The sequence below is a fragment of the Mesoplodon bidens genome, assembly GCF_964165515.1.
Source record: "Mesoplodon bidens genome assembly, chromosome: 3".
Lineage (NCBI taxonomy): Eukaryota > Metazoa > Chordata > Mammalia > Artiodactyla > Ziphiidae > Mesoplodon > Mesoplodon bidens.
In genome coordinates this window covers 116,323,932-116,350,907 of record NC_138178.1, presented here as the reverse complement: position 1 = coordinate 116,350,907, position 26,976 = coordinate 116,323,932, and the positions used below count along the sequence as shown (strand labels likewise).

Below are 26,976 nucleotides of genomic sequence, written 5' to 3'. Positions count from 1 at the left end.
AAAGGTCTGGAGGCAATGAGGAGCATACTGTGTTTAGGGAGTCATACTCAGTTTGTAGTCTCGAAGCAGAAAGTGTAAAGAGAGGGTTAGGAGTGAAACTGAAGGGGTGGTACTGGCTAAATGTTTTGAAGACCCTTGAAGGCCAGACTAAGAACTGTAGATTTATCTTGTAGCACATGGAAAGCCATAGAAAAAATTCAAACATAATCAGATGTGCATTTTAGAAAGACCATGTTGTCAGCAGACTGGACAATGGATTGGAAGTGGGGACAAATTGGCGACAGTGAGAATATACGGTGGTTGTTTTTACCTGCCTGCTTGGTATGAGTGCTAAAGAGAACTACCTTTCACTAAATAGATACAAATCCTCAAACCCTGGCAAGAATAAAGGCATAAAGATAGCTTCCAAAGAGGCATCTTTTAAAGAAAAATGACTATTGACACTGGGTAAAGGTCTTTGGTTAATTTTGTATGCCCTGTGTATACCTTTTAGGGTCAAGGATATGTTGCTCATTGTTTTACTTAGTTGTGTGATTGGCATCCATCTGAGCTGCCATTTCTGTTACTGTGTTGGAAGACTGGGTGGGGTTGTAGAAATTGTGCTACCAATTGTGTCTCTAGTTTAGCTTTACCTCCTAGTCTTTGTAAGACGTTGGGGGTGTCACTTTACCTCTTTGGGTCTCAGTTTTCTTAGTCATAAAGTGAGGGGCACAGCATAAGTTGTTTGTAATGCCACTTTATTTATATTGTTCTATGACTTGTGACTCTGTTTGCGCTTACTAACCTCTCCTAATGTTTATTTCTTACTTCATCTGAATGTTTTTTCACAATTTTAAGAGAGACAGAAATATTTGGAAGATAATTCCAGATGTGTTATTTAGGGCAAAATTCTGTTTTGTTTGATTGTTTGTTTTTTGTTTTTTTTGCGGTATGCGTGCCTCTCACTGTTGTGGCCTCTCCCGTTGCGGAGCACAGGTTCCGGACACGCAGGCTCAGCGGCCATGGCTCACGGGCCCAGCCGCTCCGTGGCATGTGGGATCCTCCCAGACTGGGGCAAGAACCCGTGTCTCCTGCATCGGCAGGCGGACTCTCAACCACTGCGCCACCAGGGAACCCCCAAAATTCTGTTTTTATTGCACTACTTTTAACACAATTAGCCTTCCTCCTGGAAGTAGCGGGATATTGGTAGCCGTTTTGAAACTGTGGCCTTTCTGCTCAAATGAGTCACTTTTTATCCTCATATGAACAAAAAGATGACTATTTAATCACTTTCAACGTCTACTAGGTTAAATTGATAATTTAGCTCTAATTTTTAGGTTGTGGACTTTCCTTTCCAAAATGATTTGTTTCTCGGGTCAGATAATTGTATATTCTCAGAAAACTAATGTATGGATAAAATCGTGGCCCTTAAAATTATAGAAAATGTACTGCTTCTAATAATACTTTCCTTATTTTAAATTCCTCATTTCCTTGGAAACTTTCTGTTATTGCTCTTTTTTTTCACTTAAGGGCCTGTTTACATTAGTAATATATCTTCCAGAGCTCTGGGAGTTCATAGGGTTTGTACCTACAAAACAGCACAGCACTGTTTCTGTGCTTCAGAGACGTGCAGGGGTCCCAGGGCAAATCAAAATGTTTTCAAATGTATGACATGTGTGAAGTTGATGAAAATTCATGACTTCTCTCTGGCAGGGCTGCTTGAGTTTAAGTCATCAGAGAAAGGTGAGTGTAAAGAATTTTATTTAATACTTTAAATTCTGGAATCCTTCCCATTCCTTGTGATCCCACGTTTTAGTTCTGTTCTATTTAGTAGACTGATTACGAAAAAAAAAATTAGCAGCATGCTCTAAATTGCTTTTCAGAATTTCCTGCTTAAACCATCACTCAGATGTATAACTTTTAAAGAGGAATTGAAATGTGGTTTGAGAATGTAATCACGTACTATAGAACATGCAAAATACATGTGAAAGACCACACGAGTGCTGTTAATTTAACTGATTATACTTTATGCTTTAGAAATATTTTCAAATTTATCTTTTAAAATTGAAAAGAAAATATTGCAAGAAAATTTTAAGAGATAAAAAAAGCCAAAATGCTTTTGATATTGAGATCAGCTGTTTTTAAGTAAAAATCCATTCAAAGCAAAATAAAAGGCATTGTGTAGTGTGTGCTGGCTAAAACTGAGAACACAAGAGCATTGCAGTTAATTAGAACCAATCAACAGGATGCTTTGCAACATTTCTCACATCCGTGCACCATCTGATCTTCATAATACGAATTTCCCACAGCCTTGATGCAAAAAGGACTAGAAATAAATATTTGAGTCATTAAAATATATGATGTATTTCAATTGCTTTTTTCAATAATTATTTTTAGGTCATTGTTATGAAAGTAAGATTTTGAAAATCCCCACATGTTTTTCTATATGTTTTAGGGGGATAATCTTAGTTACATTTTTTTGGTTTTAATTTTATATGTGTTTGAACATGAGAAAAAAAATATCAAATTTTGAAAATAAAACTTAAAGCATGAATTTGAGTTTTTATATGATTTATGTATGATTACTGTACTTTTGAAAGATAACCGGGCTTTTCCTGGACTGTTGAGCCATTATATTTTAAGTGATTAATTACAAATAATGAAGTACTACATCATTAACAGGATACTGAACTAAGTTAATTGCATTAACATTTATATCATATATGTCTTAAAAGAATACACAATACTTAACACTATTATATTTCTACAGTTTATTCAATGCTTGGTTCTACTCAGAAGTTTTACTTTAGTTTCATTTATTATACATCAGGAATTGTTCTACGAGGGCAAAAATAGGGCTTTTGCCATATTTTCATGAAGTTCATAGTTTGTTCATTATAAACAACATTTGTTTTCCTTTTCTTTGCCCCCTGCATCCTATATTTGATTTTATTTTATAATGTTATTGTGTGTGTGTGTGTGTGTGTGTGTGTGTGTGTGTGTGTGTGTGTGAGTGAGACAGATGCTTTGTTGTCTTCTCACATTAAAGGTAGAGCTCCCTCTGGGCCACTGAGGTGCTTCAAAACAGATTCATAAGATGGCTTGTTAAAAATGTTTAACTTGAATCAGAAATATGTACATCTTGACAATAGCTTATGAGTTTTTCTCCCTTATAAAAGTTAATTTGTGAATGTCTAGCAGGTGCCTTTTTTAGAGGCAAAAATAGCTCTGAAACTGGTGCTATTAATAAGAGAATTGTCTTCCAAACGAGTAGATGATCCGGTCTCCTATATTTATAAAGTACAACTCGCTGACGGCAGTAATTTACTCTTCAGACTGCAGTCATCTCTTGCGGAAAAGAGACGTGCTTTAGAAGAAAACAAATACAGCCTGCTTTTGACCATTTTTGGGTTTTGTTTGTTTGTTTTGTTTTAATCTCTATGTTTTCTCCTATCATATCACACAAGATGTTTTTTTCTCTCTCTGCTCCCCCAAAAAGCTTTCTGCTGAATATTTTCTTTGTTGAGCACTCATTGTATATTTCTGTAGAAAGAAAAAAATAGTAGTTTCAAAGAACTATCTTCTCTTCAGAACCAAACTTTTTTCTTTGAACTCTTCTTGTCACAGATTTGATCTACTTCATTGCAGGAGGGTGTCTCTTAGCTGGGTTCTCTCTAGGAAATTTACTCTTTCTATTGCTTTACGGAGACAAATAGCTTTAATGGCAAATACTTTAGAATGCTCATCTTACAAGTACAGAAAAGACTGTTAGGATGTAAATTTTTTTTCTGACTATAGAGCCTATTAAATGCATAGTAATATTTGTAACATTTAAAAAATCTGATCCATTTACCAGCAGGATTGGAGCAGTTGCTACAAATGTTCACTGCTCCATGAAAAGCAGTTTCAATAAATAACAGCCTGAAATGGGCTGTGTTGCAGTTAGTTTGGTTTATAGGAATTAGAGTAATAATGCTCTAAGATTCATATTAAAATAACTCTGCGTATCTCTAACATCACTATTTTTTAAAGAAAACAATTTAAATAGAAAAGTCATTTGATAAAAATAATTGGTTCGCGTAAAATGGGACTCACATTCTTCTGCCAGATAATGATTCAGCAGCTACTCTAACTTCAGTGGTACTTCATTAGATGCAATTCTCATTCATCTTGAAGTCTTAAGAAAAAAGCCACGTTCTTTATTTTTAAAAATTATTTTTAAAGAAGTAAACAAATGCAGGAGAATGGAATAAAATCTCTTTACTTGCTGTTATTCAATTCTTTAAACATTTTCCTAGGGGACAAGAATGTCATATGTTTAGTTTCAGGACAAAGACACCTTTTTAAATGAAGAGCTTAAAGAAAATCTATAAAGAAGTTCGTTTAATAGAAAGTAGGCTAACTAAGCTTTTGGTTATAAAAATTATCTACATTACAGATTAGAAAATAACTAATATCTAATGAACTTTAGAGCTAATATAAAGTTAATCTTTAATAAAGAACATTCTTAAAAAAAATAAAAGCAATTGCAAGCAACTTCTGGAGTTCATTTTGGGTAACATGTCCAGGGGGCACATTTACTGTTTTTCTATGGTTTTCTATGGTAGAGCTGATTTAATTTGGGAGTTAAGAAAACCTATGTAACTTCAGAATGTTTTCAGGTAGTTGTTTTATGCTGGACTGGTTTTATGAAGGACTAGTTTTATGCAATTAAAAACAAAAACAAAAACCTTAGAGTCATATAACATTAATTAACTCATTTATCAGTTATGGATTATTATTACTGCTATTATTATTTTGCTTGAAAAATGACCAAGCCAGGAATTTCACGTTCCTAGCAATGGTTTAAAGTTCTTTTGATAGGTTAGCAGTTAATTAAAAGCCCCTTACATATGCTTCATTAATATTCATATTTATATTTTGAGACTCAAATGAATTTAAAAATTTAAGATCATTAAATGATTTTAGCTGCATGTTGTGTTAAGGCAAAAAAAATCTATTGTAAACTGATTGAGTTCATTTAAGAGAGTGTTTACTCTTATGTTGCTTTTTAATGGAAAGTTGCTAAATGTAAAAACATTTGTTAAAATGTTTTATTTTTTAATGAAAACAATTCCATAGATATTAATAAATCTTCCCTTTCTTGACTTTCTATCAATTTTAATTTATTTTAAAATAAAAATATTTATCTTCAAAGGAATGAGTAAATATATTTAGAATTCAAATTCACTTTAATGAAAGAGAGTTTAAAATCTCCAACAGGATAGTGAACTATTTACTTGGCTTCAGTTTGTCTGTCATGTACATGATTTGACAGAACTAACTAGTGAAAACTAACTAACCAAAACCAGAAATCAACTGAGAGGATAGTCAAGAAGGAAAAATGAAGACTTGCAGGAAATGATATTTTCCCATCAGTGGATAGGCATGCATACATTAAAGGCATAAAAGGCAGCATGGGGAGAAACAAAAGCTGTATACCGAGGATTCTGCAAGTCTGAATTAACCAAATGGAAAAAAAAAATGAAATCATTCTGCTTAAACTTGTTCACTAATAAAAGGAGAATCGCTTTTGTTAAATATGCTTGGTGTGATTATCAAGCAAAATTTTTTTCTCCCAGACATCTATGAATAAAACATGTGTTTGAGCATTAGGTAAACAAACAATAAATGGATGAGTTCAGTTGCAACATAATAACATTTTATTTAGAAAACATATATAATCATATTTGTATTGGCAATCCAAATTTAATGACTTCTTTCAGTAAAATTAAAGTGCCTCACAAATAGCATCTTATGCATAAGGATTGCTTATTCTTTGCCCATTTTCTCTATTTTTCCAAAGAAACAGATTTTTAAGGTCTCTGCTGAACCATACATAAACTAGATGAAGCACGATTTCTCAGAAAAAAAATTTCCTTTGGATCATCTTAATTTTAGGTTACAGATGTTGTAAAAATAAATTTTAAAAGACATTTCTAGGGCTGAGAGAGAAAATGTTCTCAAGTCTAGTGTGGTTTGGGCTGATTTGAAAAAGGCTGTGTGTATAGCTGAACCACAGTCTTTGGCTTATTAGCCATTTCATTAACACAACATCTTCTGTAAACTATGAGTGAGAAGAAACCATTTACAATAAGGAAAGCAAACAACAGAATGAATTTCCTGTGTTGGTGTTTTATAAGACTGTTAAACAGAAAATGGAGGGAAGAACTCTCTTTAGACGATATCACTTAATTAAGTAAAGCATCCTAATCAGAGTCCCCTCCAATTGTAATGACTGTAGGGTGTCAAGTACATTTCTCTCTATATTAGAGTATCTAACTGCAATGATTTATTGATATTTATTTTAGAAGTACAACACAAAAGCAATAAAACAGGAAAAGCAGGGAGAAGGGAACATGCTATTGCTTACTGCAGGTACAATCAAAGCACTTCAACAAAATTCCTGATTTTCTTGTGGAAGGTTTTCTTTTCGAAAATAAGAGCACATTTTTAGATGAGAATATTCCTTTCCCGCGTTTGACTTTTTCAAATATTCACTGTGACGTTTCTTTGTCCATTGGGTGAATCATTGATTAACTTTCTTCACTGCAAGAATCACCACAAATGAGTGGATGAGCACCTGCTGTTTTCTGCAGTGACATTACTGGATTGCATTTTACACTGATTTTAGTCTTAAAATACAGCTTCTCTGTATGGGAGAGAGATTTGAGGCAGGAGAGTCAATACACTGTATAGTCAGACAGACATTGGCTGCCCTCCAAGCTGCACACAGCATAAACCTGTTTATCTGCCACATTTCACAAATCTCAAAAACATATGAATAATCAGGCAAGCAACTGGATAAGTGATTCACACTAGGGAATCCAACCAATATTCTGATGAGAGGGTTCTATGATGCTAAGACTTTGGGGCAAATAGACTTGTATTATAGAAACTGCACATAATAAACGTGATTAGTGGTTCAAAGGAGAAAACACTGTATACCAAAACGAATTTGGAGAGTCATTCCCAACTCTGTGGACTTTGGTTGGATATTTATGTGCAAGTTATCTGGCTAATTGAGTTCAAAAATATACTTTCACCCATATCATTTCAAAAATTGGGGCAATGTGCATTTGGACTTAATATTAGTTGACAAGATAATTCAGTTCTAGATTCCTGGATCTAAATATTGGAGGCCAGTGCCTTAAAACACAAAATACAACAACATATATTTAAAATTACCAAACATGCTTAGAACCTATTTACTTTGTGGAAGCAAACATTTCTTAAACAGTTACACTCATTTTTGCAATTGAGGATTAATTGCTTGGTAATAAGTGAATTAGGCAAATAAAGGTACAATTATTCATACATTTACTGCTTTCTTTATTTTTCTCTTAATTTCTGTTATTTCTTCCTCAATTGCTGGTCTTTTAACCTCTCTTTTCCTTATCTCAAGCGTTGTTGTGCTTTAGCATTCAGTCGTAAAATGGAAGTTCTCAAAAGTTTTGGGGCTAACCTCAAAAGTATGCTTTGGTTCTGAAGATCTCTTAAGATTGTTTATGAATTTCAGGCTTGGATTACTTCCATAAACAAGACCCGGTTATAATTACAGCAAGATAAATTGTCTATTTGCTTGGTATGTTTGTCTATTAGCTTCTAGTCTAGACCTACCATCTTAGTACCAAGAGAATGTAGGTTTCTCTACATTTGCAAACACAGAATACTATTCCAGAGAGAAAAGGAATCATGTAGGGCATTAAAATTAATGTTGTATACCCCACAACTTTTTTTTTCTGTGTTGCAGAGAGAAAGGCATTGCTAAAACTTTTGACACTGGAAAACTTGGTTAGATTAGTAACCAAAGATATCATCATTTTAGCAACAGGAAATCTTGGAAAAGGTAGGTGACTCTGAAATTGATGTTCCAAATGAAATTTTGCTACTTTCAAACTTCTTGATTAAAGCCTTGCCTCAAGGGAACCTATACTTCGGTCTACTGCCAATTGTATTGCCAATTTTTTTTTTCTTGCTTTGACATTTTCTCTTTTCCTTGCTTCTTGTCTCAGGTTTTCTTTCTTCAGAATCAGACACATTAACCGACTGAGCGGCTCAGCTGATCAGGATTCGAAAACCTAAAATCAGAATCTACCACTTGGTTTAAGTCTGCCCTGAGCAATCTATTCTTTAGCAACAGGACACTTGCATAATATGGGAGCATCTTTTCTTCTTCACTTCTCCCTGATCTTGTAAAATGTGATACAATTTTTTTCATAATTTTTAAAGTCTACTTCATGGGAAATCTTGCTGCAAATACAATATAAATACTAAAATGCATTCCTTGAAAGATGTGTGCAGGTAAGTGTCAAGTGTAAGTTTGGGGGTGGTCAAGAGTGATATTAAAATTATCGATAACCTCATCAATAGTCTGAAGGTTCAACACACTGATTTTTATAATCACAGGAAATTTTATTAACCTCTCTGCATGAGTTGGGTTTTGAGTGTATGTCCATAAAGTTGCAGTAGCGTTTGTGATCCACAAGATCAACCATAGCTCTTCCCTCAGCCATAAGGAACTCTTTTGGAGGATCTTTAAAGTGGTGGTTATTCACTATAACCAAAATGTCAAAAATAATCACTAAACACCATATAATCTATACACCATAGAAACCTAAGAAATAATAGATTGGCTGTGAGTGAACTTTTTAATTATAAAAGCAATACAAACAGGATATAAAGTTAAAAAACCTTCCTTTCTTTCCCCCTAGCCCCTCAATCCCATATATATATATAAATTTTTTTTGGCCACGCTGGCGTCTTGTGGGATCTTAGTTCCGCGACCAGGGATTGAACCCGGCCCCAGGAGTGAAAGCGCTGATTCCTAACCACTGGACCACTAGGGAACTCCCTCTCATATATTTTAACAGACATTTTTATTCATAAGCAAGTGCATCCTCTTTTAAATCTCAAATAACATCACACATATACTTACTATTTGAAACTTATTTTTATTCACTTAGCAATATATTTTGGCTACCTATTGCCTTATACATGGGTCTATTTCATTCTTCTAGCAGCTGCACAGGGTATCAGATAATAAGATAGTATGGATATAATGATCCCCATATTGATTAATATTTAGAGTTTTTAAGACTTTTTGCTTTTTCAAATCATACTGCAACAAACATGTATTTTGTGTACTTTTATAAATGTATTTGTAGAATTAATTGCTTGAAGCGAAATTGCCAGGTAAAAACACATTTACAGTTTTTGAATGATACTGTCATATTATTGATACAACAAAAGAGGTTGTATCAATTTACTTTACGATTGAGAGGCAGGTATTTCAACAGGCGCTGAGGTGAGTTCTGTGTGTGACACATCCGCCTGCTATTCTATCTCTTCAGGCTTGGCTTAACATAGTTCAGTGGCATCTGGGGTGATTTCTGATGGCCTAGTGGAGAAAGAGAACCCTTCTGTGGCCTATGTGCTAGGGTAGCAGCGATGGCTGGATGGGGGCAGCCCTGGGACGGTGAGGGAACCAGCTGGGAAGTACAGCTGCCTCAGTTTAGGACCGGGTCTGAGTTTTCACCGTGACTTGCTAGCAGTCTTCCTGGCAAATGTGAGGGCTGCAGAGCAGATCAGGAGGCATTCCCACAGGCTATTATGAGAATGGAGATGGAGGAGAATTAGGACCATGTGAGAGACACACACACACACACACACACACACACACATTCTCGCACAACCTCTCTTTCTGCTCAGATTCTTTTTTTTTTTTTAATTATTTTTTATTGGAGTATAGTTTCTTTATCTGCTCAGATTCTTATCCAGGTGTGTGGTTAACCTTTTTTTCCCAACTTGGGCCAGGCTTCTAAGGAAGTGCTGTTCTCAGTCACTCATGGCTGATCTTCATCAGGTAGGAGTCCTCCAGGCTTCCTCTCCATTTTACTATTCAGCTTCTCTGTGTTCAAAAAACCCGGAACATTTACATGACATGTCCCAATCACTGGATTTGAAGAGACATCCTCATCCTTGAAACTTCTACTCCTTATTCAATATTTTCATTTGGCCTGGTTATCTCATGAGTCCCATTTTTATCCTTAAATAGAAACTTGGAAGTGCCTCTTAATTTACACCCTAGATTTCAGCCTTTTAAGTTGAGGGTTACTTTAAATCTTCTCAAGGTTATAGTCACACAAGGAAGTTTAGTTTGAATTCAGCATTAACATGCTAGGTGCTATGTAGGCGCTGTGGATGCAAAGATGAATGAAACAGAGTTCATGCCTTCCAGAACCTCATAAAATAGTGACGAGACAGCACAAACTAAAGTACAGGCTACTCTTTGATAAGTGTTAAGACTGAGGTATTTAATAAAAGTTCTATGAAGTCCCACTTCTGGAAATGTATCCTACAGATATATCTGTATATGTACAAAAGGACACGTAGACCAATTGTTCACTGCAGTGTTGTTTGTGATGTTAAGGAACATTTTGAGTGTCTGTCGACAAGGACACTTTACGTGGTTTTAATAAACGCTCTCTATGTATTGATAGGAAGTGATCTCTAGGATATATTTCTCTATGAAAGAAGCAAGCTGCAGAACATGTATAGTATATGTTGCCTTTTGTATATGGAATATAGGAAAATGAGATAGGAAATATAGGAAAATTAATGTTTGCTTGTATATGCATAAAAACATTGTAAGACCCCAAAAGAAACGAATGCAAGTGCTCACCTCTAGGGGGCATCAGGGATTGGTGGGGTGGATGGGAAAAGGGGGTGAAGCACAGCTTCTCAATGCATGCCTTTTTATGTCATTTTAGTTTTTGAACAATGTGAATGTATTGTCTATTCAAAAATTATATTAAGTAAATTTACGCTGTAAGATAAAACTCCCCCCTCTCAAAGCTCTGTATTCTCTGAGGTATTTGGGAGTGCTTAGCTGCATTGATTTGGGATGAAGATCATTACATGGGACTGGACAAGGAGACTGAACAAGAGAAAGAAGCCTTTTTAGAGACCACTGAGTTTTTCATACTATATTCTTAGACCCACTATCTCACTGAAATTATTTTCAGCAGAGCTAGGAGGAAGGTTCTCTGCAAAGTTCTCAGAGATAAGATTTCTTATAAACAGGACATATGTAAGACATGGAGTAGATTTCATTCTTTAAACGTCCTATAGGCCAGGCAGTTCAGAGTGGCCACCTCAGGTTTCCGGTGATGGCTTTGTAGGAAAGGCATGATTTGCCCATATCTTCAGTTGACCTGCTTAAGTCATGAAATTGAGCAATGTGGAAATTTTCTTCTTTAACTTTTAAATAAAGGTCTTATGCAGAAATGCTACTTTTCTTTGACAAGGATGTGTTCCCTAAATTTCTCAGAACACCACATTAAGGTGATTTGGGGAAAAATAATAGGATAGAATTAGGTCTTGAGAATTCTTTGGTCACTTCCATGAACTGAGATTATGAGGTTATGAAAAAAGGAGGTAGAGAATAAATAGCTTGTGAGAAAAAAATGTTGATAATAATTTCATAATAATAAAAGACAGTGTTAGGAGATTGTTGAAGAGTGATATAAGCATCACACAAACCACACAGGGACAGAAAAGACTGCTGGTGGATGAGGGGGATTTTACTTCCTTGTACGTTTCTGCACTGAATCTCCTCACTACTACTTCGACTACTACTACTACTACTACTACTACTACTACTACAGCTGCTACTGCTGCTGCTGCTCCTACCTCTTTGGCTCATTTTAGCCATTTTTATCCATAGGACTACACCCAAGTGATAAGCCCTGGTTACCCAGGGAGCTAGTGGCAAGGCTGGAAACATGGAGGAGGGTGAGCATGAAGGTAGGTGACTCAGCACTTTCCATCCACCAGTTTATTTAATCGCTCCCCCGACCCATATCATTTAGTCTCTCAGTTGGTCTCAAATCAGTCCTGTGGTAAAGGATCTGAATAATCCTGGTGACCTGGGAACAAGGCTTCCAGATATGATAAAGTGACCATATGATGTATTCAGCCTAAACCTAGTATCAGGTTCTTTTTCAAAGTACTAGTGACTCACCATTTTTATGCGATTCCCACACAAATGTGAACACGTTAAGCAGCTATTGCCAGCAATCAGGGCTACTTGTTACATAGCATCAGTAAGAGGGACTCAGGTGAGAAACAACTTTGATTATAGGTATTTAGCCCAAATGTACATCAGTTGTAACTCCGTAAATGTGTTTCTTTTAGCAGCTAATTGAAATACTTTATCAGTGAAAGTCTTGACACGACAGTTATACAAACACACATGTAAGAACATGGGGAAATTAAATAAGACTTACAATATACACTTTAACAAAACGATGCTTAATTTGTACTCCCTTTGTAATTTTCACTAAATATTGTGGTGAGTATTTCTTACTTGAAATCCTAAGTATATGGGCATTTATTACACACAATATGAAAATACTTCAGGAGGTTTGTGATTAACGCCATGGTATTCAGGCACAGTTTACAGAGACTTTCAATCAAAGACAAAAGGCCCAAGAGGATGAGGAAACACACAAAATAGATGTATATATACAACCAAGGACTTAATTCAGATGTCTCATATCAGCTCAGCTCTAGCTCTTGGCTTATCAGGAATGTCTCCAAACAAGCATTCTCTGCACCTGGCCCAAGGCTGCCCTAGGGATCAGTGCCTGGGTAGGGTGCCTAGATAAATACAAGATGCCCAGTTACATTTAATTTCAGGTAAACAATGAATAATTTTTAGTATAAATATGTCCCAAACATTGCATGCGACATACTTAGGCAGACATATGCTGTAGCTCTGATGTGCTTACTCTCTGAGGCAAGATGCCTCACAGGTTTGAAACCCCCAAATCCAGAACTTCAATCTAGCACCATAGTCTTGGTTCTCTTATTGTGTACTTCCCTCACCCTCTATTACCTAACCTTGCATCTTCCTAGTAGAACATTTCGTTCATACTGCATATTTTCAAAGAATTTTTTAAACATCAGTGATTGGAGAGAGACATCGTTGCCTTCCCACCAGTTGTAATACAGAGAAAACACTAAAACCTACTTTCTTTTCTCTCTCTGTCTGCCAATTTTGATTTTTCAAAGGCAAGTCCTTAAGGTTTAGTGCTAGATTTAAAAGGGTGGGCAGATATGGAATAAGATAGGAGGGTTCCTTTCAGACTAAGTTTGTACACCTGGGTTGGTTTCTAGGGGTTGTGGTAAAGGTAGCTACTCAAAGGTTTAATTTTAAAATTTCTAGGTCAAGCCAAATGCCACCACTATTAAAATCCAGCAGCTAAGGAAATGAACAGCAGTGTGGTAGAATAAAGAACAACAGATGGAGGGCTGTCAGATTTGAGATTGAGACCTGGCTCTGTACCTGAACCAGCTGTGAGATCGTAAGCAAGTCCTTCAGCCTCCATGAACCTGAGTTTCCTTCTCAATAAAAATGGGGATAGTGGAGAAATGAAGTGACCATAATCATTGTTCCCAAGTCACCAGGATTTTTCAGATCCTTTACCACAGGACTGATTTGAGACCAACTGAGAGACTAAATGATATGGGTCGGGGCAGGGGGCGGGGAAGCAATTAAATAAACCGATGAATGGAGGGAGAGATGGTGAACTATGGAGAGAGATACTGTGTATAAAAATGATTTGTAAACTTCAAGTCCAATCTAGATGTTTGTAGTGATGATGATGATGAAGATGACGGCCAAGACATAAAGAGACATTACAGGAAGTCATTTATTAAAGAGAGATTTTAATTCAGACCCTAAAAATGTTAATACCTACTCGGATCACAGGATTTATATGCACAAGAGTATAGTTCTTATATGGTTTGGGAAAGAAAAAAAAAAACAAACCCAATTCCATATGCTTTTAGAAGAAAGCTTACTAAAATCTTTTGTGTCTAAAAATGGGATTTAAAAAAATTGAAGTATAGGGCTTCCCTGGTGGCGCAGTGGTTGAGAGTCCGCCTGCCAATGCAGGGGACACGGGTTCGTGCCCTGGTCCTGGAAGATCCCACGTGCCGTGGAGCGGCTGGGCCTGTGAGCCATGGCCGCTGAGCCTGCACGTCCGGAGCCTGTGCTCCGCGACAGGAGAGGTCACAGCAGTGAGAGGCCAGCGTACCACAAAAAAAAAAAATTGAAGTATAGTTGATTTAAAATATATGTTAGTTTCAGGTGTATAGCATAGTGATTCAGTATTTTAAAATTATACTCCATTAAAAGTTATTACAAGATAATAGGTATAATCTCCTGTGCTATACAATATATCCTTGTTGCTTATCTATTTTATACATACTAGTTTGTACATCTTAATCCCATACCTCTAATTTGTCCCTCCCCCTTCCCTCTCCTCTTTGGTAAACATTAGCTTGTTTTCTATATCTGTATGTCTGTTTCTGTTTTGCATATACATTCATTTGTATTATTTTTTAGATTCCACATATATGTGATATCAAACAGTATTTGTTTTTCTCTATCTAACTTATTTCACTAAGCAATATTCTCTAGGTCCATCCATGTTGTTGCAAATGGCAGAATTTCATTTTTTTTATGGCAGAGTAATAGTCTATTGCAAGTACATATACCACATCTTCTTTATCCATTCATCTGTTGATGGGAATTTGGGTTGCTTCTATATCTTGGCTATTGTAAGTAGTGCTGCTATGAATATTGGGGTACATGTATCTTTTCAAATTAGAGTTTTCATTTTTTCCAGATATATACCCAGGAGTAGAATTGCTGGATCATATGGTAGCTCTTATTTTATTTTTTGAGGAGCCTCCGTACTGTTTTCCATAGTAGCTGCACCAATTTATATCCCCAACAACAGTGTAGGAGGGTTCCCTTTTCTTCACATCCTCTCTAACATTTGTTATCTGTAGATGTTTTGATGATAGCCATTCTTACAGGTGTTAGGTGATATTTTTGTTCTGATTTGCATTTCTCTAATAATTAGCAATGTTGAGCATCTTTTCATGTGCCTATTGGCCATTTGTACGTCTTCTTTGGAAAAATGTTTATTCAGGTCTTCTGCACATTTTTTAATTGAGATTTTTTTAATACTGAGTTCTATGAGCTGTTTATGTATTTTGGATATTAACCCCTTGTTAGTCATATCATTTGCAAATGTTTTCTCCCATTCTGTAGGCTGTCTTTTTGTTCTGTCAATGGTTCCCTTTGCTGTGCAAAAGCTTTTAGGTTTAATTAGGTCCCATTTGTTTATTTTTGCTTTTCTGTCCCTTGACTGAGGAGACACAGCCAAAAAAATATTGCTACGATTTATGTCAAAGACTGTTCCACTTATGTTCTCTTCTAGGAGTTTTATGGTTTCAGGTCTTACATTTAGGTATTTAATCCATTTTTAGTTTATTTTTGTAGATGGTGACAAGTGGGATTTTTAGAGTATAATTTATGTATGTGGCATCACATTGAAAAATGGATAATGGAGCGACAGTCTAAGAAACATTTTGTTTAAAGCCTTCTATTTTGTGTCAATACTCATTCAACAACCAACCTATTTATTTTGTACAAGCCTCAGTCACATTATTATTGTTTCTGTTGCTGTTGTTATTGTTATTACTATTTAACATTACAGGTTGGAGTCTTTGATGCACAGAGGAATCTTTCATGAGGTGTTGAGTGTATCCATCTGCTGAGAGATAAAGCAGAGAGAGCAAAAGAACAGATGGGACCAGAGGTCCCCTGATTCCCTTTTAGCACTTCCATCCTATGCTCAAGAAGGGTGAACATTTCAGGAGGACTGAGCCATCAGGGCACTGGGTACCAACTCTGATTGAAGAATATTTATCCTTGCTTAATTTTACTTCATTTTTAACTTCATGATCAGTATATATGTGTTACAGAAAACTAGAGAATATGGATAAGCAAAAAGGAGACAATCATCCCTAATTCTATCCTCCAGTGTACAGTAGATGTGACTGTACCTGCAAGATGCAGTGGTACTCAACAGAGCAAAAAGCATAAAAGTGGCATCTTCCACAAGAATTATTTAACCAAGCACATGTGAGACACAACCCAAGACCTGTGCATGTATGTGTGTGTGTGTGAGTGTATATATGTGTATGAGGGCAAACTCTAGAGAAGGCTCCATCTCAGCCATCTTACCTAACTTCTTCTTCCCTAAAACCAGTCCTAAAACTTGTTACTAAAGTGATAAAATGATGGTCCTTTCCTGGTATTTGACTAAACTACTCCTGTACTCACAACCTTCCTCTAGTTTTCTGTGATTCTTGGATTGGGCTTAGGCCTCTCTGTCTCCCACTCCAGAATTTCTGGGCTAATGGTACTATTTATCTTGTAGGGTTGTTGGAGGATTAGACAACGTAGTACTTGGAAAGGGCTTAGAACAACACTGGGCAAAGGTAAGCCCTCCTCAGTATCAGCTCTAGCATGATTGCTGTCTAAATTCACCTCCCAAACAGGCCCCATTTTCTGCTTGGTGCTCTGTGAGAGACTTAGGTTTAAATTGTGACTCACCATGTACTAGCTATATGTTCTTGAACAAATTAATTAACTTCTTGGTAATGTGAATTAACCCCACAAATCTGGAGTACGTTTTGTGCCAGACATTGTGCCAGGTGCTGCAGACCCATGGAGAACAGCTCACACATGGATACTGCCTGCCAAGCACTCAGTGCCTGGGGACTGGGGAGAGGCAGCTAAATAAATAATAATACAGAACTGTAAGGAAAGCACATTTTTCCACCTTGAGTTGGATCAATAGTTAACAGATTAATCCAACAAGTCAGTAAAGTAGAGAATTATAAAAAATATGATCTATGTGCATTAAATGTTCTATTTCAACTTAAGCAGATTAGAGGTTTCCAGGGGACAGGAGAAGGGGATCGGGGAGTGATTGCTGAAGGGGTACAGGGTTTTTCTGGGGTGATGAGAAAGTTTTGAAACGAGAGAGAGGTGGTGGTTGTGCAACATTGTGAATGCACTAAGTGCCACTGAATTGTATACTTTAAAATGGTTAATTGTATGTTATGTGAATTTCACCTCAATTTAAAAAAAGCATATAAATGTACCTTATTATTTTATTTATTTATTTATTTATTTTTGCTATACGCGGGCCTCTCACTGCTGTGGCCTCTCCCGTTGTGGAGCCCAGGCTCCGGACGCGCAGGCTCAGCGGCCATGGCTCACGGGCCCAGCCGCTCCGCGGCATGTGGGATCTTCCCGGACCGGGGCACGAACCCGTGTCCCCTGCATCGGCAGGCGGACTCTCAACCACTGCACCACCAGGGAAGCCCTAAATGTACCTTATTTTTGCCAACCTTTTGAAATAGGGCTAAGGACTTTTCTTTAGGTATATGTCCAATAACTGAAGTCCCAGGTCATCTTCCTGGCATAAACTACTCCCATAACATATATATTTTGATTTCCAGTTTTAGTTTCTTTAAATTGGGACAAGAACTTAAATACCTGACAACGTTGTTAATCAACTATAGTCCAATATAAAATAAAAATAAAAGTAAAAAAAATAACTTAAATACCTGAAAATCTATCTGAGAGTCTGTTTAGATTTATGATTTTTCTCATTTACAGGTTTTACATACACATATAAAGTGACAGCATTTTTTTAGCATCTCACATTTGTGTCTTTCTACATTATTTTTCATAGAAAAACAACTTTCCTTCTGTACTCATATTTTATGAATTTACATAATATTTCATTGAATAATATAACAACAAATAAAACAGGTACAAGTTTGGAACAAACACATCTGGCTCTTGTTAGGCATACAATTCAATTCAACTAGTGGCAGCAGAGTTAGATGGGTGTACTAGAGAGTAGTTTACCATGTTTGATCAGTGGTGAGGCCAGGGCTATAGTCACTATGTTTTACGGGGGAAATGATGTGTATCAAGTGAGTTGGTTATGTGGAGGTCAGTTCTGAGAGCATTTACAGTACATGGATGCCCGTAAGAAGGATGTTAACCTGAACTTGGGGAAGTAATTATAAGCTGAGATCTAAAGGTTTGGAATGATCTAACCGGAAAGCTAGGAGATGGTGTTTCAAGCACTACAAACACCCAGAGAGCAAAGAGAGCACCTACAGTAGAGGAAGAGCAGGAAGTATGGCTGGGCTGTGGTGTGCAGAAGGGCATGTGTTGAAAACGAAGCTTGAAGAGGATCTTGCAAGCCACATTAAGAAGTTTAGACTTTATTTTAGGGACAGTAGAAATCCATGGAAAAGTCTTAAGGAGGACTGACATAACTAGACTTGCATATTAGAAAGATTCCTTGGACTGCATTCCAAAGGATAGATTAGAGATGGTGGTGGGGCAGCAGAGGGATGGTGATACAGGTGAGCCATGGCAGCATCTCAACTGAATGTAGTGCTATAGGGGGCAGGGGAGAGTGCTTTGGGGGTGAGGGAGAGAGGAAAGACCTGGTTAAAGTTCAAATGTTTCTGGCTTTGGTGGTGGTGCCGTTTACCAACATAGAGCACATGAAACTAGAGTAGTTTGGGGGGAAGATGAGTACATCTTTGAACATATTGAATTTGAGGTTCAAAGAAGCCGTGGGATGTCCATTGAGTGGCTAGACATGTGACTCTAAAGCTGGATCAGCACAGAGTAGGTGTTAAAAAGTTTAGTTTCCCTTTACCTAGTATCTGTTTCCTCACTGCTTGCCTTCAAGCCATTCCTCTGCTGTCACCTCCTCTCCTCTCAGTCTCTTGCTTTTTTTTGTTTTTTTTTTGGCTGCGCCAGGTGGCTTGTGGGATCTTAGTTCCCCAACCAGAGATTGAAGCCAGGTCCCGGCAGTGAAAGTACCATGTCCTAACTACTGGACTGCCAGGGAATTCTCTACATTTTCTTTCTTTTCTTTTCTTTTTTTTTTGGTAGCATTTTGGTGTATTTCTCTCCAATATTTCTATGCTTTAGAAAAACACAGTTGAAAACCTACTGTATGTGCTCTTTTCACTTGCTATTTTAATGTGAGCATTTTTCTGTTATTATTATTAACTATGATTTTTGATGACTGCTAGATATTCCCATCTTACAGATGTACCAAGCTTCACTTGGCCATTTTTCTGTAGTTAGCATCTAGGTGCTCACGTGTTTACAAACAAATCTTTGTTCATATTGCTGACTATTTCTCTACACTAGGCTTCTAGAAGTGAGATTACAACAGTAAACATTTTAAGGGGAATAGAAAGCTAGTTTCATATTAAGGATTGGAAGTGATACTGCTGTTTTCTCACAGGACTCTCTTTTTAGTACTTGAAAAGTACTATCTTTTCAAGTCCTGTTGATATTATCACCAGAAAAAGGGGGCTTTATGAATCTCATTCATCTTTTATATTTTGTTAGTAGCATCATCTTCTTTCATCTTAAAAATATGAATCATCTATTTGTCTATAGTGTTACACACTGTTCAGAGGGAATTGTATAGATTTGATCCTTACATTCTAAAACTTTACAGTCTAAGCGAGACATACCCATGCAGGCAGGCATCCTTAAGATTCACCAGAATCAGACAGAAACTGTTAAAACTACATCATGGATGGACCTCCAAGTGTGTCTAGGGCAATCACATTTAAAGGATCAAGACCAAAGGACATTTATTACATAGACTTAGGGGGAAGAGATCAGTGGGGACTGGCTGGGACACCCAGCGCTCACTTGGACCACATGTGTATCCTGCTCGTTCCCCCTAAAAGTCTCTGTTGTAACCTACTTCTCTCTTCCGGTGCATAATACCAAGTGGCTGCTCTCAGAAATGTACTGTAACCATCACCTGCTTGGCCTTTAACTTCCTCTCCCCTTTCCCTCTTGACCTACCTTTCCCATGTCACCTTTCTGTCTCCCAGCCTCAGGTCCCAGACTACTCCTGCCCTTTATCAGCAGGGGTGACGGGTGGCACTGGTTTGAAGAGCTTACCGGTTCTCCTGTCAGCCTGGAGTTGTGTTTGGAAAGCACAGGCCCTGACCGTGGCTGTCAGCCCTCCCAGACACCATCTGCTGCCTGTCTGTCATCATCAGCTTCAGGTACTGTGCTCATGGGTCTGGGCCTCCTCTTACCACCCTCTGCTGCAGGTGTCCTATGAGTGCCGCCCTCCCTGACACGAGAGAGCCCAGTCTAGATTCTAGGAACAAATCCTCCCTTGTCTGCCTCATTCCCACCGAAGATAAAAATGACACTAATAGCAACAAAAAACATTTAGTGAGTGCTTATTATTATTCCTTTAATTGTTTTGGTCCTTCCATTCCTGGCCATGACAAGAGACATGCTATAAGTTACTCCTGAAGAGATCTGGTGACACATGTGGACAAATATATTAGCACAGTATCACTGGCATTAAAGCTAATACGCCTGTCTACCCAGGACAGGCCCAAGGGAGAGGGAAAAGCAAAACCCCTACCTGTCTTGCTGCTTCTGTGCCAAGTCCAGGAATGGTGCTTTCCTGCTGCTTCCAGTGACTAGTCACAACGAAAGGGGTCATCAGAAGCCAAGGTGTTGTTAAGAAGAATATTCACTAAAAGAAAGGCACTGACTTCATTCTTGGGCAGATGCTTTTCCTGTGAAGCAACTGATCCCTTTACCTAGTTTTCTTGTTCTTCCTGAGTCTAATCTGTATCTGTTTTTACTGTGTTTCAGCTATGAGTATAGTAGAAGTAAATTAGAAAGAACTTTAAAAAGCTTCCCCCGCCCCCGTTGGCTTCATGCTAATACGAACTTATGGTCTGAAAATAAGTTTTTTGATTATCTGGGTATGCAGTCATCCTTACCACTGACTAACTAAGAGGTAATTATCACCAAATATTCATCCGCTGACGGGGAGTTACAAGTTATGGCAGGTGTTTGGTGAATAATAGTAATGCAATTTATTTTACTGTTTACTCTCAGAATGATCAGCTAGTAAAACACAAATTATAGCAACAAGGATATATTGTACAGCACAGGGAATTATAGCCATTATCTTGTAATAACTTTTAATAGAGTATAATCTATAAAAATACTGAATCACTATGCAGTACATCTGAAACTAATATTGTAAATGAAGTATATTTCAGTAAAAAGAAAAAAGAAATTAGACATCAAAAAACCCCACAAATTATGGATTGATACTTTAAATTATTTTGTTTGTAAGTCCTCTCTCCATCCATATTAGATCTAAACTTTTTTCAACTTTATTTTACTAATTATGTTTCCTGTGCATGAATCACATAATCATGAATATACTGTGCTATGCTAGCTACCATGCATGTACTCTCTCAGTGCTTGAAGTAACCCCATGAGCCTGATATTAATATTATTCCCATTTTATTGATGAGGAAACTGAGGCTCAGAAATTGAACTCCAGAACATTCTGCTCTCGACCACTGTACTGTGATGGCATGTTTCATTTTAATATATTTTATTATTTCATGGATTCAAGTTTATCATGATTTAAAACTTATCTCCTGAACATACCAACTATTTTTAGGAAAAGTCTTACTAGGTACCCCTGGTATATAAAGTAGATATTTTTAAAAATTCAACATTACAAGGAACTTTCCTAAAACTCTTTTGTGCTGCATTATTACCATATATCTCATAGATATAATATTAGATTCATGAATACAAAAGTTTCTCTTTTGTGTTAAAGTAATGATGAACTGTAAACTATTTAGAAGGGTGAACAATTATGGCTGTTATGAGCCCAAAATCCTTGGGAATTTGTCTGCAATTAGAATGCTCAAGTAAACATTAGTTGGACCGTTCTAAATCTTGGATTCTGTCTTTAACTTTGCTGCAAAATTAAGACATATCATCTTGTGTCCTAATTTCTGATCAGGCATAGGGAAATATTAGGAAGTGGAGAGATGTTGAAATGCCACACCTAAAGTCCTGTTTGGTTCAGTGTTCTGAGGAGCTGAGATGGGATTATGAACCTACTACTGTGTCTTCTAATGAGAGCTCTTTCTATTCCGCATTTATCAGATGTTAATTATTCATACTGCATGACTGAGGATTTTGGAGTCAGAGATTCACCTGCAATATTTAGAATACCAGTGGAGGTCTACATCAATACAGAATTTATACAGCAGCTGGTGCTAGTCGAAGGTAATGATGGAATTTCAGTTTAATAAAAAGACCCCCAACTGAGCACACCATCTTGAAAAAAGTATACTTATCAAACAGCTTTCAATCAGTTCAAGAGAGACACCTTAATTGGGAAGGGGAATATTTGAGAGTAGTTTGTCATTGTGCCAAATCCAGATCAATAACTTCACGTCTGTGCTTTGGTAGACATTGCTTTTGCTTTATGTTAAGTAACCATATCTACATCCTCTCCATTTGGATAAGGAGATCTTTGTTTCATTTGACAATGTTAATTATTTTAATTCTCCTCTGTATCCTCATCATAAACATGAGACAAATTTAGATTTGTGATTATAATGGTCAATATTATTTTTTATTTTAAAACAAATTTTATATTTTTGTAACAGGAAAGCAGTGCGTATGAGGTTTTTATATTTTCAAAAATTGTTTCATTGAAATAAAAATTATATGAGTAAAATTAAATTATGGGGGTTTAAGTAAAGGAAGAATATGCTGAGCAATGATGATCTGGAGTCATATAAAATTATCTTGGAGAAAACTATACAGAGTAATCTACTAACAAGAAACAAAAAAATGGGTTTACTTTTAGAAAGAAGGATTTGGAACACTAAAGAAGAATGTGACTTGGTCATCAAGTCTTAGTTTCCTTGTTTGTTAAAAGGAGATGTTCGTTCAAACTGGTGACTTTCAAACTATTTGTAATGTCTGGTCTTAATGGTACCTAAGGGTCATTATGGACCAGCAGGGCAGGTGGAGAGGGCAGAGAGGGTCGTGGAGCAGCAGCCCAAACGTGAAGGTGGAGGCAAAGCTGCAGGGGAGGGCTCTGCAGTTCCCTTTCTCACTTCAACCTGGACAGAGCATTTTTTCCCCTCCTTCCTCTTTTCCTTCCTTCCTTTCTCTCTCTCTCTTTCTTTTCTCTCTCTCTCTTCCTTCATTCCAAAATTTATATCTATTTACATAGATATAAATTAACACATAGAAATACTGAGTTTCTGTAGACAATTTCTTTTTGAAAAATAGGGTCTCACTGCTAAAGTATAGTTTGAAAATCACCAAACTAGACAATTCTAAGTCCTCTTCCTTCTATGAATTCCTTCCTTCTAGTAATTCTTTGATTATTGTTAGAATTTTAAGATCCAGAAACAAAATAGCAAGGGAGGTTGAAGATTTTTTAAGACACACAACAAATATCTATCTTGTATGAATTGTAGTTCTGCTAAGATGCAAAGCTGTGGATAAAGTGGCATCTTGAAGACCCCGACAGAGATTGGGGCTATGGTGAATAGGTCTAATTTTTTCTTTTTTTTCAGAGCAACTATGCAGGGCAGAGCCAAGCTCACTTAGGCACTTAATCTACTAGGTGATGTTTGGACAGAATGACAGAGTTATGGCCTAATTTTAAAAATCAAAGTCTCTTGCATTTAGAGGATCATACACTATAAAAGTTGGGAGGATACCTTGAGATCACTTTCCTCATTTTATGTGTTCACTCATCAATTAAATCAGTAAATTTTTATGAAATGTGTTAGCTACTCTGCTGGGTGTTGGGGTAATGTATACTGTCCTATCTGTATAGAGATTATGTTTTAGTGGAGGACACGGTCAGTTAAACAAATAATCAAACACGTAAGAATATAACTACACATTTTTAGGAGTGCTCTTAAGTATAAGAATATGCTTCTCTGAGGTCATATATTAGAGAATACATGAGAACACCAGGCTGTAGGGAGAGAAAGTAGCCTCAGGTCACTAAGCTGTGCTTTGAAGAGCTGACACTAGTCTCAGTCATGTGTTCCCTCCATCTCACCACTTTGGCGGTGGAAGTTTAGGCCAATAGTAAGGGCTAAGTGATGGAAATCAGAAATCTATGAGTTCCTTTTCTGGCATCTCCACTACTTTGAAATGTTGGGCAACCTTGAGAGACACCTAAATATCTGCACTTAAGAATGGAAGCTTCAAATTTTTGAAAATAGTTTTTTAACAATTTTAAAAAATAATTGTTTTAAGGTATCTCTTTCCAATATGGTTGACAAGAGGCTGAAAATGGTTTGCAGAGGTAACAAAGTCTGCAATTAAAGAAAAACAGTCACTTAGTAGCTACAGCAAGACTCCTGTATTATTATTAAAATTTCTAGGCTGCAACCAGGTTCAGCAGCTTCCTTGAGTCTCCTTTTGTAAACTTCTTCCCTCCTCATCTCTCTTCCTTCTACCCCCACCTGTACCACAATCCTTGTTTTCAAACTAGCTTCTATCTTTGCATATTTTTAATCTATGTTCATATAATCCTGTGTAAGCATATATATGTACACAATAATATATATAAATTCCCATGAATGGGTTTTGGGGGCCATGTTTTTTGAAAAATAGATCATATTATATACCCCTTTCACTGGGAAATACCTCAGGAAGATGTCTCCAAGTTAACTGGTATAGTTCTACTTCTACTACTTCTATGGTGTCGATGGGTATTTATAGTGAATGAAAATTTGATTATTTCTTGAGCAGTAGGGCGGAGTGAACTCTGGGTACAAAGAAGATAAAACACTACAATGAAAGGAAACGTGAGGTACAGATGCCTAAACCATTTGGTATCTTTTTGATAGAACTGATTAGTGGAGGAAGAGACATTTCTCTTCCTGAAGAAAAAAATAAAAATAGATCTTCAATACCTCAGCAGCAATTTTCATCATCAAATCAGTTCCAGACCACATGGGATGATTAATTCTTTCAGCCCCCTCAGAGGGTGAGAATTTCAGAAATACCATTAGTCAGAAATGAACTTAGGAAAACATTTGTAAAATCTCTTGTCATCTCAGAAGGATCTTAATACAACAAACTACTGAATTGTCAGTAAAACATACAAACTGAACCTCCCCATCTTGTTCACTTAGGAAGGGGGATCTAACACAGAAGATGGGTTGGATAAAAAGGTCTAGAATCTAGATTGTTCAGTGTAAAATTGCTATGCAATTGCTTGAGCATTATCATATCCCTTAAAATTCCTCTTATGTTAATCACATTCATCATTTTGGTTCCATTTTCATTAAAAGAGAAAATATCTTCATACTAGTACTATCTTAGAATCTGCTGACTGACCCAGCTTTCAGAGGCAGTATCTTCTAGTAAAAATATGTCTCTTGTTACATGTACAACCAATAAAACGAAACTAGCCTGTACAATTTAATGTCACCTTACTGCAGACTTCCACAATACCTATCAATATTTTATTAATGTCTTAATTTAATTCAAAGCATTAGAAACCAAGGTGAGTATCAGATTTTGCTCCAATATCCAATACTGTGTCTTCTGAATTATCTGGGGCTGACTGTGGGTTTGGCAGGGGGAGGTAACCTTGGATTTCTAATGAGACACCTCTTTTCTGTTTGCTGATTTTTTAAAGGTCACGAAGAGTTGGTTGAGAAAGAAGGGAGCATGGAATATCTAGTTTTAGATCATCCCAAACTTATCTCATCAATAAAATGTCGCTTCAGTTCTGCTTATTTGTTGGATGGGAAAGAGGTGGAACTTTAAAAAGGCCTGGAGTAACTTCGTGGATTGAAGAGAGACCTTCTCAAATCAGAGATGAGGACTTTTTCACTTGCATTTTTCAAACACAAACTTAAAAAAATAATAAATTAACTTTTCATTTCAACACCTTGAAACCTTAGAAAATTACATTATCACTGATAAATTATTAAAATAACTTTTTTTCTTTTTCAGACATAATAAAGACCATTTTCATAGACCTGTTGTATAGCTTCAAATGGAATAAATAGGTAAATGAGCTGCTTTCTATTTTCCTTCTAGTTACAGGGGAGGAATTTTTTTGGATTCTGGATGTTAGCAGTTTCCTTTAAAAATTACTCTGGAAACCCTCTATAAATGAAAGAAATATGTATAGGATGCAAATTCAGTGTGCTGTCCTCATTTACCCAGTGGAATTCAGAATAAGCCCCAGCTTGTGAACATATTAAAGCAGATTGAAATGGATATTAGTGGGATTTGTAAGGAGAAGCACTCCAGTCAGTCAAACATGCTATGCACGAGAACTTTGATAATGTTGTTTTACTGATAATTACCTGCCGGCTGTCACCTCAAAGTGGGATTTCATGCAGGTTCCTGTATTTAAACATTACATTTGGAGCCAAGCCTGCCAAGACACTTATACCAATCTGGCCATGTCCGTTTTATTTCACAATTATCTGTGACTTTCTTCGTGGAAAGCAATGCAGTTAACTCCCTTTTAATTGTGTTTGATCTGTGCGAGCAAGAGACCATCAATACCGTGTTTCCACTTCCCTGGCCCAGAGCAGGTTTTGCCTCTCTCCCTCGCAGGCATCGGCAGACGCCAGAATTACTGGAAAGCAGCACTTCCTGGTGACCAGCATGAATATTCATCGGACCTCAGAAACTGGTCGCTGGGGCAGGGCAAAGACCTTCTACTTACAAACGAAAGGTGTTTTAAATAGAAAAGACCATCTTCTGTGGTCCTCCTGTGTGTCTAGCATGTTCGGGTCCTCCAGCTCTGCATCAAACTTCCTTTTCTCTGTACCATGCCCCCACTTTTTTCCCCCCATACTGAACTCCTAATTAAATTTAACAGTTTCAAGAGTTTAAACTGTATACCTTTTTAATTGTGTCCTACTTTGTATTGGCTGATGCACAAGTCTGAAAATGGATATTACAGCTTTTTATGATATAATATCACCCTAATTGGTGCTTCATAGGCCGTGGCTGAATTCTTTTCAATTAAGCGTTAACATACAGTAACTGTTTCTCTCTGCAAATGTGCTGGAAAGCCATTCACAAGAGAGGACTGGTACTGCACAATTCCAAAGTACCTTAATGTGTCAAAAATGTTTTGTGAAGAAAGCTACACTGTAAATGCAATCACC

The 26,976-nt window shown here is 36.9% G+C and overlaps 1 protein-coding gene across 9 annotated transcripts in view; it reads left to right on the top strand.

The window, feature by feature from the left end:
- Positions 1 to 26,692, top strand: part of LOC308613554 (uncharacterized protein) — a 41,060-nt gene extending 14,368 nt beyond the window's left edge. For 2 of the 9 annotated variants that reach the window (XM_081227238.1, XM_081227237.1), the window contains exons 2-6: positions 7,772 to 7,867; positions 8,034 to 8,322; positions 11,747 to 11,826; positions 21,959 to 22,081; positions 25,482 to 26,692. In XM_081227238.1, the coding sequence (XP_081083364.1) occupies positions 11,805 to 11,826; positions 21,959 to 22,081; positions 25,482 to 25,612 (276 nt within the window). In that variant the 5' untranslated portion in view covers positions 7,772 to 7,867; positions 8,034 to 8,322; positions 11,747 to 11,804 and the 3' untranslated portion in view covers positions 25,613 to 26,692. Of the gene's footprint in view, positions 1 to 1,692; positions 1,723 to 7,771; positions 7,868 to 8,033; positions 8,323 to 11,746; positions 11,827 to 15,864; positions 16,052 to 16,322; positions 16,384 to 19,632; positions 20,023 to 20,632; positions 20,781 to 21,958; positions 22,082 to 25,481 lie in introns of those variants that run through there. The other 7 variants (XR_014015267.1, XR_014015266.1, XR_014015264.1 and 4 more) reach the window with 7 other exon arrangements.
- The last annotated feature ends 284 nt before the right edge of the window (positions 26,693 to 26,976 follow it).